The sequence below is a fragment of the Bos indicus x Bos taurus genome, chromosome 21 (genome assembly GCF_003369695.1).
Source record: "Bos indicus x Bos taurus breed Angus x Brahman F1 hybrid chromosome 21, Bos_hybrid_MaternalHap_v2.0, whole genome shotgun sequence".
NCBI classification, from domain to species: Eukaryota; Metazoa; Chordata; class Mammalia; order Artiodactyla; family Bovidae; genus Bos; species Bos indicus x Bos taurus.
In genome coordinates, this window is record NC_040096.1 from 31,512,098 (window position 1) to 31,526,861 (window position 14,764).

A 14,764-nucleotide genomic window follows, 5' to 3' on the forward strand; every position below is an offset into this window, starting at 1 on the left:
ACGGCTGGGGGTGCCCAGCGCCTGCGTCCATTCCTGGGCAGTGTGGAAGACCGAGGGTGCTGTTGTCCAAGATCTGCCTCTGCAGCTGGCTGTGTGCGGCTGAAACGGCACTCAGGCTTTTGCACTGAGGAGAGCTTTCCTGGTGACTGTGAGAAACTCACGTGGATTCAGAGACTCAGGCTATCCAGGCAGGGAAAGCCCCAAAGGACTATTTCCAGGCCCTTATCTCAGAGAAGGAAAGGGCTTCTTCATATCACACAGCAAGCTGGATGCTTCATCAGAACCTGGGTCCCTGGTACCCAGCCCAGCACTGGGGCAGATGAGCCATGTGGTCCCCCTGGAGGAACCGTGTGGCAGGGAGCTTGTGGGAGACCAGTGCCTCCTCGTGGTGATGGGGGTAGAGACACTGGGGGGAGGAGCACAAACTGGCCACAGCCCCTGCTCCTGGACTGTCCAGCTCACCCTCACTCACCCTTCTCTGTCCTCACCTCCACAGAAGCCACGGTGAAAGATGACATGAACAGCTACATCAGCCAGTACTACAATGGGCCCAGCAGTGGTAAGTCTGTGTTGGTGCTATTCCATGGGTACCAGAACCTCTGTGTGGCCCCACGCCAGAGGTGACCCTGGCAACCCCTACCATCCAGGCCAGGGACAGCTCGACCAGGCTGTCCATCTCCTGGCCCCTGTGAGCCATAGCCGCAGGCAGAGTTCCCAGCAAACTCTGGCACCTGAGCTCAAGTGCTGGGATGGGAGTGCTCCAAGATGTGCATGGGGGACCCTGGGGTGGAAAGGGGCTGGAATCTAGGAATTAATGACCTCAGCACTTCCCAACCTGAGAACCTTTCAGGATGAGCGTGAGGGGGGTGAGATAATGCATAATTGGGTGTGAGAAGCAATAGGCACTGGGCATGTCCTTGTTTATGTTTCATTCTTGCACTTCAGAAAGTCTCAGGGGACCTAGTGGTTTTCATATGAGAAAGGTTGAGTTTTAAAATAATACTCAGTCCTTCAGGGTCTTGTTTCTCTTTAGCCAGTGTCTTGAGTCTTGTAAGGTTTGGGTTTCACAGCCCTTGAGAAGTGAAAGTGTTCATTGCTCAGTAGTGTCCAACTCTTTGCAACCCCATGGACTGCAGTCCACCAGGCTTCTCTGTCCATGGAATTTTCCAGGCAAGAATACTGGAGTAGGTTGCCATTCCCTTTTCCAGGAGATCTTCCTGACCCAGGGATCGAACCCGGCCTCCTGCATTGCAGGCAGATTCTTTACTGCTGAGCCCTTAAATCCTTGTAAACCCCATTCTAAGGCTAGAAGGTTATAGTGTGGGTCATCCTGAATACATCTGAATTTCATCTTTTCTGCAATTTAGCCCCTTTAAGGCCTCTTTCCCTCCCTTTCTCCTCTTCCAAAGCCTTATCCAACCTGCTGATCTCAAAGACCATCATCTCTAGCCTGAACCTCTCTCCCAGCCTACTCTCCCTACCACTTTAGAGAGAAACCTTACCCACACTACGCCTACTGTAATTCAGGCCCTTGATACTTCTCACTTAGAGCGAAGACATTCTGGGATGTCCTCCACCCTCCACTTACAATGCATCCTATAAAAATTCGTCAGTTTTCTGAGGGCACAGCTCTGGTCATGAGTCTCACGCTGGACCCATTTAAAACTTGGAGTCCTAATGACCATGACATTCAGATTCCTTGTCATAGCACACTGTGCTGAGTTAGTCAGGATGGGCTCGGTTATGCTGTGCCCAGTGACAACAACCCCACATTTGAGTGGTTTAAATAAGTCAACAAAGGGCCAGGGACACTGGCCAGGGGCTCTTTGGCCAGGCTGTTACTTTACGCTATCTCCCAGCAGACAGAACAGTTGTCGTGCCTTCTGGAACAGTGTTGACCGCACGGGCAGAGCACAGCTGGCTTATGTAGCTTCTCCAGGAAACGCCACTGGTCACTTCCTGCAGGTGACTGGCTGAGGCCCGTCACATGTCTGCACCTGATAGGGAGGCATAATTCTCCCTCAGGGCAGGTGGCGCATATTGGAAACCTGGACCATCTCTCAAGGCCTCTCCCAGCAAAGCCATTCATACTCACCTCACCCCCACCATCTAGCCCCACCCCCATCAGGGTGCAGAGGTGCAGCCAGAGTGGAGTGTGACCCGCACCCCTCCTTTCTTGCAGACAGCGGCGTCCCAGAGCCAGCTGTGTGCGTGGTCACCACGGCCGCCATCGACATCCACCAGCCCAACGTCTCGTCTGACCTCTTTTCCGTCGACGTGCCCCTGAAGCTCGGCAGCGAAGGCACCGGTGCCAGCGCCAGCTCCGAGAGTGCCACCCGCTCCACGCGCAGCTCCGGCACCCGGGCCCAGAGTGACAGCAGTCAGACGCTGGGCTCCTCCACGGACTGCAGCGCCGCCCGCGAGGAGCCGTCCCCCAGGCCCAGCCCCTCCGCCCTGCCGCTGCCCCCGCCGCCATCTCAGCAGCATATGGCAGAGGCCACAGTCCAGGACCTGTTGTCCCCACTGTCAGAGGACCCCTGCCCCTCCCGGAGGGCCTTGGACTCCGCCCCCCTTGCCCAGCCCAGCCCAGAGGGCTCAGCCCAGCCCAGCCCTGAGCTGGAGCACAGGGTGAGTCTGTTTAACCAGAAGAACCGGGAGGGCTTCACCGTCTTTCAGATCAAGCCTGTCATCCATTTCCAGCCGGCTGCGCCTGTGCTGGAGGAAAAGTTCAGATCTTTGGAATCCAAAGAGCAGAAGTTGCACAGGGTCCCTGAAGCCTAGAGCCTCCAGGCAGGCTGGGAGGAAGGCGGGGAGACAGCCATCTCGATGCTCCCCCGGGGCCCCGGTGGCCACCAAGGGTCACATGAGGGGCCCAGGAGCCCTCCTGGCTTCCCTCAGGGTGCTGCCTGCCTCCAGGGAGGTGACGCCAGGCCAGGAGGCCACACGCCTCAGACCTCAAAGCCCAGAGCTGGCGCCTCCTCTCACCCTGCTCAGGGGAGGGTGGTGCTCGTGGCTGGGATTTTTTTTTAAAACCACTTTTACAAAAACCAGCCTGTGGCCCAGCTTCAGCAGGGTAGAGCGTGGGGGCCAGCTCAGCCTCTTCCGTTGCCTTTGTTCCCGACGCCCACCCTGGACCCTCGGGAACAGCACTGTGAGCAGGGGCTCTCCAGCCCCACCCCCAAGCCGTCTTTTCCAGGAATCCCGGGTGGAGCCCACACAATCACACAGACCACCATCTGAGCCTATCTCATTTGTCTTCATTCTCTCATTTAGGCATGAGCGTTTCTGAGTCTTTTCGAGACAAATCTAGTTTCCACCTTCTGGGGACATAAAGGGATGGGTCTGGAGGAGGGTGGGAGGGTTGCGGGGTGGGGGTGAGAGCCATTTTCCAATCTTGGCTTTAATAATAAAAACCACCTGCACTGAGACTTCCCGTTGGCAGAGGTGATCCTTTGGCTGCTAGTCCAGGTGAGGACCCCAGAGTGGCTTCTCTGGGCTTGGGTTGGCCTTGAAAATCCACCAAGGAAGCCCACCAGCTCCTCTCCGGTATCCCTGAGGCCTTTGTAGAGGAGCCCTAGACCCCAGGAGGGAAGCGCTCACACTGCCTGGCTGTGTGACTCTGGACCAGTACCTTCTCTTCACTCATCTCCCCACCACAGAGGAGCTCAGAATTCTGTCTTCCTTGCCAGCAACTCCCAGACACAGCTCCCTGACCCAGGGCTCCATTCCTCAGGGATCTCAAGAGGCCCAAAGCTGAGCGAGAGGTCTTGCTCGCAGCCTGCTGCTCCTCCCAGGTTCCCAGCCGGGTGTCACCATCCACCCGGCCATGTGCATGAATGCTAGCCCCCTTCTCATTCCCCATGAACAGTTGGGGATGCTGGCCCCTGCCCCAGACCCCTCACAGCCTTGCTGAGGCCCAGGCCCAGCCTCTGACCCCACCTCCTCCACCAGTGTGTCAGCTCCCCAAACTCCAACCCGGGCTGTTGAGCCTGATCAGTGTGTCCCTTGCTGAAGAGCCTCCAAGGGGTTTTGTTTATGAGTATGTTTTGTTTTCGATGCCCAGAAGAAAAAGGGAAGATAATTTTATTTTTCAATTCAAGGGCTCCCGTTGCCTCAAATGAATATCTTGGTGAGGTCACTGCTCCTAAATGGGCTGGTTGCCGGCCCCCAGGCCACAAAAAACATTCTCCTTATTCATGGGAAGATCAGCATTTGTCAAAAAAGATGTTAAAGGGAACAGTATCAAATGGAGCTTGTTTTGGGGTGTAATCTGAGGCATTCCATCACCAGCAGCAGAGTTATTCACAGCTGCCATGACTGAGCACTTTGTAAGGCCTCTACCCCCTTGGGCTCCTTTAACCCTTCCAGTGGCCCTGTGAGGTGGTATCACTGGGCCCATTTTACAGGTGTACGACCCAAGGCTCAGAGGTTTAAGAAACTTCCCTGAGGTTACACACTAACAAGAGAGGCACTGAAACGAGCTCATATCTGCCTGGCAGTGTGCTAGGTGCTGGGGCTCCCAAGCTGTAGAGCTTTTGAAAGCAAAGTGGTCACTCCTGGGTTTGTCACATATGGGCTGGAGGGCATTACATGATTTATAATCTCTAGGGCAGGAGCTGCGGGATCTGTTTAGTGGTCTGCATCTGCTAGACTAGAAACAGCTACCCTCCTTGGCCAGGCTCAGCCTGCTGAGCCGTGATGCCCTCTTGGCTGAGTTCCCGTTGCCCCAGCTCATGGGCTAGTGCTGGCCACCCAGTCAAGTAAATGAGCCTGTCCTGTGCTGGAGGTGAGACCCCCATGGCTAGCTGGTAGTCACCTCTGCTTGGACTTCTCCAGAGAAAAGGGCTGGGAGGAGAGCAGTGGGGTAAGATGATAGGCAAGTGGCCCCACTCTCTCCCTCAGTTTCCCCACCCAGAAGAGTCCCACTTTTAACAGCTGGTTTCTTAGGACATTTACAGATTGCTGTGAGGTGAAATTGCCTGAGCACTCATGGTTACCTTCCCGCCTGCCCAGGCAGTAGCAGGGTCAGAGCTGCTGCACAAGCAGATGGGGACTAGATGTGGTCTGACCTCTCTGAGGACAGAGTCCACAGTCACCAGGAAGAGGGCGCGCAAGACAGAGGAAGCCACTCACCTGCCTGAGGACAGGCGCGGGGTGGAGTCTTAGCCTGGAGAGCAGGAGGTGGAGAGTAAAAGCTTTGGCTTTCACGGTTCCCCTGGGTGCCATAGCCCAGAGTTATAGCTGGTGGGCAGCTGGGCGCCAGTGGAGATGGAGCCCGAGCCCTCCCTGGGAGGTTTGCCGCTCTGGGAAAGACCCGCTCCTTGCTCGTGGACTTGCTCAGTCAGCGCCCTCTGGGGCTCGCTCAGAAGGGAGGCGGGCCCAGTAGCAGCTGCTGCCTCCTGTAAGCCAACAAGATGGTGGGCACAACATGGCTCCCACTTACTCACTTGCTGTTGTGCTGGGGGGATCTTTGCGGTCTTCCCTCTCTAACACAGTCTTGCAAAGTGGGTGCTGTCTTCCCTGCTTTACAGAGACAGAGGATGATTTATGAAATGACTTGTCCAAGGGCATACAGCTGAACTAGGAGCAGAATTCAAACCCAGGTCTGTTGGGATTAGATGCCATGCTGGATGTGGCAAGCCGAACTTCGTGGAATTAAACCAGGTGTCATCAGGAGAGCCAGAGAGGGAGCGGTCAGCCTGCATGGCTCCTCAGGCTGGAGGGACCTGCCCACCCTCCCTGCAGAGCCCTGTGGCCCTTCCCGCAGGGCCAGCCTCCTGGCTCCGCCTTGCCACTGAAGCTGGAGAGGAGCCAGTCCCATGGCCTGGCTGGCTCCCTGACGTGCCAAACCTGGCAGCCAAGACAAGGCTCAGAGTCAGCAATGCTGGTGGCCGGCCCCCAGGGCAGCGTGGTCAGAGCCCTGCAGGCCTGGCTCACAGTCCACCGGGACTGGGGAGCTGTAAGGCCTTCCCTGAGTGACATGGCCGGCTCCTCTCCAATCAGCCCTCCAACCCAAACCTAGGTCGTTCAGATCAGGTCACACAGACGAGTTTTTCACAGATCCTGTACAATTAATTAGAGGCCAGTGGCCTGGGATTCCCTTCAGCATGGTGGCTGTTCACTCCGTCCGTGACTCTCAGCTCAGCAACACCTTTCAACGCCAGGCTCTTGACTGAAGCTCCTGCCCTGGTGCTGCCCCCACATTCCTCTCTGATTTCCTCGTCTCTAAAGAGACTAAGAGTGGGGCTGTACTCTCTGTGAGCTGAGGTCCAAGGAAGCCACCTTAGAAAGAAGCTTCCCAGGTGGCACTAGTGGTAAAGAACCCACCTGCCAAAGCAGGAGACGCAAGAGATACGGGTTCGATCCCTGGGCTGGGAAGATCCCCTGGAGGACGACATGGCAACCCTCTCCAGTATTCTTGCCTGGAGAATCCCATGGACAGAGGAGCCTGACGGGCTACAGTCCACAGGGTTGCAAAGGGTCGGACATGACTGAGGTGACTTAGCACATCTTTCTATCAAATCAACAGGACCCCTGCACAGAGTTGCTTAACAAGGATACCCAACAACTCTGGGGGCTTGATAGGACATCTCAGGGATACCCCACCTCCACCCTCCACCCAGTTGCTGTGGTGCACACAGGGTGTGTGCCAAAGCCCCAGATTCTCAGCTCAACCCCGTTTCTGTTTTGCTGTATGCCCCCAGCGAATCCATGGATCTGCATCCTTGCCCTGTACAGCAGGAATAACAACTCTCATCCCTCCACCCCCACCCACCCCTGTGAGGGCTGCTGGGATAGCTAACGACATAATGGAAGGGAAAGCCCTTTGAGAATGTTTCAAGGGAGACACAAACAGACACCATCCTTATTAATAATGGATGCCTGGGTGTTGTGCTCCCTATCCACATTCAGCAGTTCTGGGGAAGGCTGCCCAGGACAAGCTCAGTTATTTCACTTGCTGCTGCTGATAGTTTGGTGCGAGAAGAGGGTGGCTGAAGGGGCTGAGAGGACGTGTGCCCCACCCCCACTCCCAGGCACTGTCTGCTCCTCCTGAGCTCACCCTGCTCATATATCCCCACTGGTTCCCCCATAAATAATGCCCCAGAGTCACCCTGAGTTAAAGCACTGCTGTTCCGGGAGGCACCTTATCTGCCTTCCTCTCCTTTTCCCAGTATAAACCCCAAACCTACATTTCCATGGCATAAACTGAATGATGAATTCATAACTACTCGGAATTTTTTTTTTCCCTTTGCTCCAGCACTGAAAAGTTTAGTATTGTCTCTTGGTGAATAGTTAATTTAATTATCCAAAGAAAATGATGGAACATTTGCTGCTAAATTTATTGCAAACTACCAAAGAGACAGCGCTGGCATAATTTTATGCAGAGCCCCAGGCTATAGCATAGGGGAGCAGGCTGCCTATTCATCCTGAAACAAGCAAATGAAATTGACTACCCTGGAGATCAATCAGGACATTAAACACTGTGATGAATGTGGCAGAACTCTTCAGTGTCTGAGATTTACAGGGCACCTTTCACCAAGCGCTCTAGGAGCCTCCCCAACATCAATTAGGCCTCATAACTAGGTAGGCTCACCTCCACCTCCACTGCATAAAGAAGAGGCATGGTGTTCTTGGACCTGGGTTTGCTAAATGCCACAAAAGTAAGCCAGTGTACAGACCAGATCCAGTACAAAGCCCCCTGCTTCCCTCAGCAGAGAATGGTTTAGAATGGCGGAATCAGGCTAAAAGGGGACGGAGGGATTGGAGTCCAGACTGCGTCATGTTCTTGGTGCTTCTATGCCTTGGCCACGCTGGGCCTTTCACCTGGGATATGCTTCGTTATTGGTTGATTTTGACTGAACTCAGCTCAGCTGTCTCATCTTTCTCCCCTTCACTGCAACTGGTCCCAGTCAGGCTGGACTAGGAACACATCCTCTGTGTTCCCAGGGGGTTCCCAGGTGACACCAGTGGTAAAGAACCTGCCTGCCAATGCAGGAGACATAAGAAACATAGGTTTGATCCCTGGATTGGGAAAATCCCCTGGGGGAGGGCATGGCAACCCACTCCAGTATTCCTGCCTGGAGAATCCTGTGGACAGAGGAGCCTGGCAGGCTGTAGCCCACAGGGTCACAGAGTTGGACATGACTGAAGCGACTTAGCATGCACACACACCGTGTTCCCAGAGAGGAACTCAGGTTATGGCATGTGGTTGAGGGTATACTTCAGCCTAAGGTCACCACTCACTAGCTGTGAATCCTTTGGCAAGCGTTTTAAGCTCTGTAAGCTTCAGTTTTCTTATTTGGAGAGTGGAGAACACTACAATACCTCGTGGGGTTATTATGAAGCTTAAATGAAATAATGTCTGTAAAGCACTCAGCACAGCTCTCCAAAGTGGTTCTTGTCTCCATTTTCCTAAGCTGTTTGATATCTGCCAACACATTCACACAGGTTGAAGCTTGAAGGTATCTTGGAAGATTACCAAGTGCAATTTGCCATTTTACAGATGAGGAAAATGAAGCCTAAAAGGAGAAGGAATGTGACCAGGGCACCCCTGAGACCATATTAGAACCAGGATGAGAACCCCAGTGTCCTGGTGAGCAGCCCACTCAGTGCTCAGCCCAGGTCCCAGACCTCACAGTTCCCCATGCAGCCCCCACACTGGGAAGGGAAACAGCCCTCCAAGCCGGACTCGAGTGCCCAAAACCACGAGACCAGTTGTGGGAGGCAAAGATGGGGAAGCCCGGACAGAGAAAACCTCACCATGGCCTGACTACTCACCAATCCGGGCATCAAAGAAAGTAAACGCCAGCTTCCTTCCCAATAAATTCCTATTTCTATCACCCATCACTCTTCCATGCTTCCATGACAAGTTTGCTGTTTTGAGACAATGCAAACCAGAGGAGAGAGTCCTAGAGAAGCTGGAATATATTGGGGGGCAGCCCGGTGCAAAGGCCAAGCTCTTCAGGCCTGGAGTCAGCTCAGGTTTCATATCTCACCACTGCCTCTGCTCAGCCCATTTCTTCTTCCAGAAAGTAGGGGTGATGATGCCCACTTTGGGGACTGTTGTATTAGAGAAGGAAAGATAATGCACCTAGTAGGTTCTTAACAAGTAGTATTTGCCGGAATTCTGGTTTGTGTCCAGCTCTGCCACCTGCTTTATGCCCTGGGGCAGATCACTTCTCCTGAGAGCCTGCCTTCTTCAGTTTCCTACCCTTCCCACCTCTGAGCGGTAACTTGCATGAGAGTGCTATTATAAACCAAGGACTATCAGCAACTCTTCTTCATGTGGGTGCCCCACAAAATATTTTTTAAACCCTAGGGCTATACAAGTTGGAGCAATATATCACCCTAAATGGGCTTTTAACAAGGTTATCAGTCAAGTCTCCTTTCGTTCAGCAACAGCTAACCAAATCCATCTGTTATAATCAATACTGTTCTCTGGGTTTCCCAGCCTCTTAAGCACATTTTTACACGAACCAAAAACAAAAACTCTCTCAGCCCCGTGAGAGATGGTGTGAAATGCAACCAAACTGACTTCCCCTTTCTCACAGAAACAGCACAGAGAGCTCTTACGGCTGGGGTTTCATTCAAAGCCTCCCAGCCCAGTAGAGACACGCCCAGGCTCTGCCGGCAGCGTGGCTCCCACACTATCCTGGGAGGACGAGCCCCACTCTCTGCCAGCCTCGCCCACAACACCGGACCCATTTCCATAGTCTCAGGGGACCCATTCTGTACCCAAAGAGCTTTCAGTCAAACCTATTCAGGGCATAAGGCCAGAGGATTCCTGCAACAGCCTCCTAATCGCTTCCATCTTTTCTTCCTCTGTCTGTCCTGAACACTCCACCAGCTTATGTTATTCCTCTAGATCAAGTAACAGGCCTTCCTCAACACAGGCTAGTATAGTATCCATCTCCCTGTTGCCAGAAGGGTGCTCCCAAAGACCTGTTCAGGTGGCAGGGCCTCAGGATGTCATGCCGCTCTTTGTGGAAGATTCTGGATATACTGACACGGTTAATTCTAACACATAAACAAGGAATAGTACAACCAGCAGAGAGCATTTTTAAGTACTCAACACCTGTTCACTAAACAAAAGCTGTGGAGGGCCAATGGCCACTGACCTCCTTAGTTAAATACCCATTTGTTACCAGTTCATTCACTTTGGAACCTGATTATAGTAGGATCAGATGTAGCAGCAACTGGAGTTTTAGAAAAAAGGATGCAAGAAAGACTTAGATTAGGAAATTCTATTAATTTTTCCTGCAAATCAGGAGCTCTCACAGTACCATCTCTGGCACAGCTCCTGAAACAGCAGTATTCCTTGAGGGCAAAGTTTGAGAACCACTGACCCATGAGGAAAAACAACAGACTCCTCAGCCTACCAGCCAATGTCCTCCACAATCTGGCCTTAACTACCTGTCACCCTCAACCCCTCTCCCGACACTGTGTTTCCGCCCGTCACTGCCTCAAGCAGGCATGCGAACTCTCATCTGTTCTACTTCTGCCTCTCGTGTTCATGTTAACACCTCCACGCCCTGAGGAATCACCGCAGCTGGCTCCCTGAAGGAGCCCTCCCTGTATGTGCAGTTCATGCTGACTGCATGCTATCTGCTTTTCTAATCACTTGGGTCTCATCTCATCTTCCTTGCTAGCTGCAGATCTTGAGGGCAAGGGCTATGCCTCTAACAGCCTGTATTCTCAGAGCCCAGCAGCCAGCTGCTCTCCCCATCAGGACCACAAGCTACCTCAGTGCAGTGGCCAGACCAGACATCCAGGTGTTTGCTCCAGAGGCCCACACAGCACAGCTGCTGGGTGAGCCAGGGAGCCTCCAAGGGAATATGCCCCGATGTACTGCGGAGAGACCAGGGGAAGTGCTGGGTTCTGTACCCTCTCAACTGCCAGAGAGCTGAGACCAGGGCCCTCACTGTCCATAGTAAGGAGGTTGTTTATTGTTCAGTTGCTAGGTTGCATGTGACTCTTTGCAAACGCATGGACTGTAGCACGCCAGGCTCCTCTGTCCTTCACTTTTTCCCAGAGTTGGCTCAAATTCATGTCCAATGAGTTAGTGATGCTGTCCAACCATCTCATCCTCTGCCGTCCCCTTCTCCCTTTGCCTTCAGTCTTTCCCAGTATCTGCTTGACCTAAACGACCTCAAGAACCTATCAGCTCTGCCCTCACATGGCTGCCTTCCTACACACATACTCCTGCCCTCTCAGGGACTTCGTGTTCTGACAAATTAGCCAAATTCCTGGGGACTGTATGACATTAACCTAAGACCTCAAAGGTCTTAGGGGAGAAAGGCAGGAAGCATACACACAAACCCCAAAGAAAGCTATTCCTAACACTTTTGCCTAGACTGCTTCCAGAGCTACAGCTCAATCCTCAAGCCAAGATGTAGGGCTGTCATTTGGAACTGACAGCTTGGTTTCCCACAGAACACTAAACAAGTAAAAAAAAAAGGGGCATGTCAAATTGTACCTTCTGGCATAGATGGTAGTTTTTAACAATTTGCCCCAGTCTCACACAACTTCCTTTTGAAGGTAAACTTTGAGTGGGTACTTAAAGGGGCTTCTAAGTTGAACAAATTCCTGCTGGAAAGACAAGCCCAGGATACGAACTCTCTTCCTCCACTAGGATCCTGAGTGTGTGCCCCGCCCACCTGGGACCAGGCACAGAGTGCCCTTTACCTGAGGGAACCATGCAGCCACTCCCTGTTCCTCCAGCAGAGGTGAGGCAGAAACACACACTGGTGAGGCCACTGCTCTGAAGCCAAACTTCCTGGTTCCAAATCATGGCTCTCGTTTGTAAGCTGTCTGAAATTGGGCAAGTTACATACCCTCTTTTTGCCTCAGCTTCCTCATCTGTAAAACAGGGATAAGAATAGCATCTATCTTACAGATGTTGTGAGGACTGAAGGGGTTTAGTATGTGACATATAGTAAGCGCCACGTGCGTGCTCAGTTGCTCTGTTGTGTCTGACTCTTTGACACTCTATGGACTATAGCCCGCCAGGCTCCTCTGTCCATGGGATTCTCCAGGCAAAAATACTGGAGTGGGTTGCCATTTCTTTCTCCAGGGGTTCATCCTGACCCAGGGATCGAACCCAGGTCTCCTGCATTGGCAGGTGGATTCTTTACCACAGAGCTACTGGGAAGCCCCTACTTAATGCTATGATGATGATGATAAATTGTATCCAGTAAATTAACTGAACAGCTGCTTGAAGCTGGAGCAGGACAGTTGTGACAGGAGGAAGACAAAAGGGAGAAAGACCAAACAGTTCAACCCCAAGGCCAAGAACCACACCAAGACACCCCTTGGGATGGACCTTCTTGAGCTGGCACACCCTGTATACACTGGGCACCTCTGCAGCCGCCACTTCTGCTCCTCTCCTGTCCCCCCAGTTATGGTTTCCCACAGGGATGAAGCGTAAATGGAAAAGGCCCCAAGTAAGGTTAGCCTCCTTGGGAAGAGCCTCAAAGATAGCAACAAGATACAGGTATTACTTCTGCAAGAGAAATTCAAATTACATGGCCTTGGACAAGTCACTTCAGCTCCTTCACGTCTCTCTGTGCCACAGGATCCCTCTCTGTACAAGGGGGCTGAGCCGGATGGTCCCTCAGCTCTGCAACCTAGGGTCCTACAGTTCTAACACTGAGCACTACTTGGCTGCTCCTCTCACTTCATTACAAGAAGGCAGAAGTGCCAGTGACATTTAACTTCAAAGGGTGTTTCACAGAAAGTGAATATAACGCATCAAAAGAGGATTCAACTAATCAGCCCCAGGCTGGCCACACTAAGGGCCCGACTGGGCCCTCTGCTCTCTCCCTTTGTGTATCACTAGTCACTTCCCATCTCTTCCCTGCCATCTTTCTTGTCACCAACTATACCTTCTGTGGCTCGGCTTCAGCGTGGCAGTGCTCTTCATTCAGCTCGCCTGCTGACTCCTGGCCTTTCTAAGACCCCAGATCCCTGCCCACTCCTTCTTGCAGTCTTGGCCCAGACCTCACCAGCCTCTGTTCCTGGGGTTGCACTCACACAAGCGCCTGGCCGCCTAGGGCAGCATGGGAGAGTGCTAGAACTCACCGCACATGTGGCCGACGTGCATGCCTGGCTGCTTTCTAAGACAGTCCAAAGGAAGCCACCAGGAGGGCGAAAGAAAAGCCAGAGCCATCTCTGAGCAAGACTTTTAACATTTACAATAGCATTGAGCTATCTGTTAGCATAAGAGGCCATACTGTCTCAATGTGGCCCCTTCTCCACTTGCCTCTAATTTATAGACACCAAGAACTGTAAACTGCCAAGATCTTAAAATGAAATGGAAAATTAAATCAACTTAAGTCAACTAAATACATTCAGCAGGTTCAGGTTTAAGGCTGGTGCACTTTTGTCCCATTAGCTATGATTTTCTAGAGACTGGAATATATTTAAGATAATATTCACACTTTGTGGCCATGCTTTTTTAACTCTAAATTCACCACTCTAGTTCCCTTGTCTCAACAACTGCATTATGTTGATTAGACTGGTGCGAACATTCATGTTTATAATTTTATCTAAAATACAGAGCCATCCATGAACAACACCAGCAAGAGTAAATAATAATTTTCACTCCTGTTTTTTCAATTATCTCTCTTCCTTTACAAAGATAGGCATATTTCGGTAATAGTTTTAAAGTTATGGAAAGGCTTTATTATGTATTACAGAGCTATAAAATTTCAAAAAAATAACTGTTTAGAACCACAAATAATTAAGAAATAATAATAACCCCATAAAAAAAGCATTTGGTGTCTGTTAGAAATTTTCCTCAAATTATGAAATGTAGCTCTCCACACTTTCCGATGATTGTTATATTAGCCATGAATTTCTATGATTTCAGCTGAATATACTTTGATACAATTTTCGTCCTAAGACATGGTCATGACTCATTTCTTCTTCAATAGCTCAGTCATTTCAGGAACAACCTGCAAATTAGAACAAAATAATAATAATGAAACAATTTGAGTCTTCTTTGTGATAAGGTCACAGCTCCCTAAGGAGTACAAAAAGGCCAGAAGCAACAAGGTGAATCACCAGGAGGTACGGGAGGTACAAAGAGCCCCCTCCCTCTGCCCTCCCAAGGACTCCCTGTTTTCCCACAGTCTCTCTCCCCATCCATGGGACAAGTGGTTGGCAGAGCCGAAAGCCCACTCATGGCCTGGAAGCCTTTGTGACACAACCCCAGACCTCAGAAAGGCGGCCCTGAGAACAGGAAGTCCGATTCTCTTGTCTGTTGAGAACAGTGTATGTTTTGACCTCTGTGTTCCCCGGCACTCTTCCTTCCCTCACTGCAGTCCTGCCCTACCTTCAGTCTCTTGCTTAGTCACGACTCCTGTCAGCCTCCTCTAGTACTTGTTTATTCACTCATTCATCATTCACTTAACAAACACTGTAGTTGTTATTCCTCAGCACGTTACCATCTTCTGGCACATAAAAATGAGCTGCATGCTGGACGTCACCCATCATTGCTCTTTACTAAAACCAAGGCCTTGTCCTAACGCAGTGGCTGGTCAGCAGACACAGCAAGAAACCACAGTGAAGGAAACTGATCAAGCTGGCTCCCACTTTAGAAAGGATTCGTTACTAACCCCTGGCCTGGGTAGTTCAGTGGCTGCAACCGGAGCTTCGGTGTGGAGCTGCTTTGTGACAGCCTGGGTCACAGAGGAGGGCTACATGTGGGGGCTGCAGGAGCACACAGGGCCTGCCTGAAAACTAGCCTAGCCACTCGTGTAAA

At 51.7% G+C, this 14,764-nt stretch overlaps 2 protein-coding genes across 4 annotated transcripts in view; one reads left to right on the forward strand and one right to left on the reverse strand.

Moving 5' to 3' along the window:
* Window positions 1-3,428, forward strand: part of TMEM266 (transmembrane protein 266) — a 124,770-nt gene extending 121,342 nt beyond the window's left edge. For all 3 annotated transcript variants that reach the window (XM_027521503.1, XM_027521502.1, XM_027521504.1), the window contains 2 exons: window positions 497-559; window positions 2,183-3,428. In XM_027521503.1, coding sequence (XP_027377304.1) covers window positions 497-559; window positions 2,183-2,781 — 662 coding nt within the window. In that variant the 3' untranslated portion in view covers window positions 2,782-3,428. The remainder of the gene's footprint in view (window positions 1-496; window positions 560-2,182) is intronic.
* Window positions 3,429-13,657: 10,229 nt separating this feature from the next.
* The window catches only part of ETFA (electron transfer flavoprotein subunit alpha), a 69,648-nt gene continuing 68,541 nt past the window's right edge, over window positions 13,658-14,764 (reverse strand). Inside the window, exon 12 of the mRNA XM_027521286.1 lies at window positions 13,658-13,955. Within this exon, the coding sequence (XP_027377087.1) occupies window positions 13,917-13,955 (39 nt within the window). The 3' untranslated portion in view covers window positions 13,658-13,916. The remainder of the gene's footprint in view (window positions 13,956-14,764) is intronic.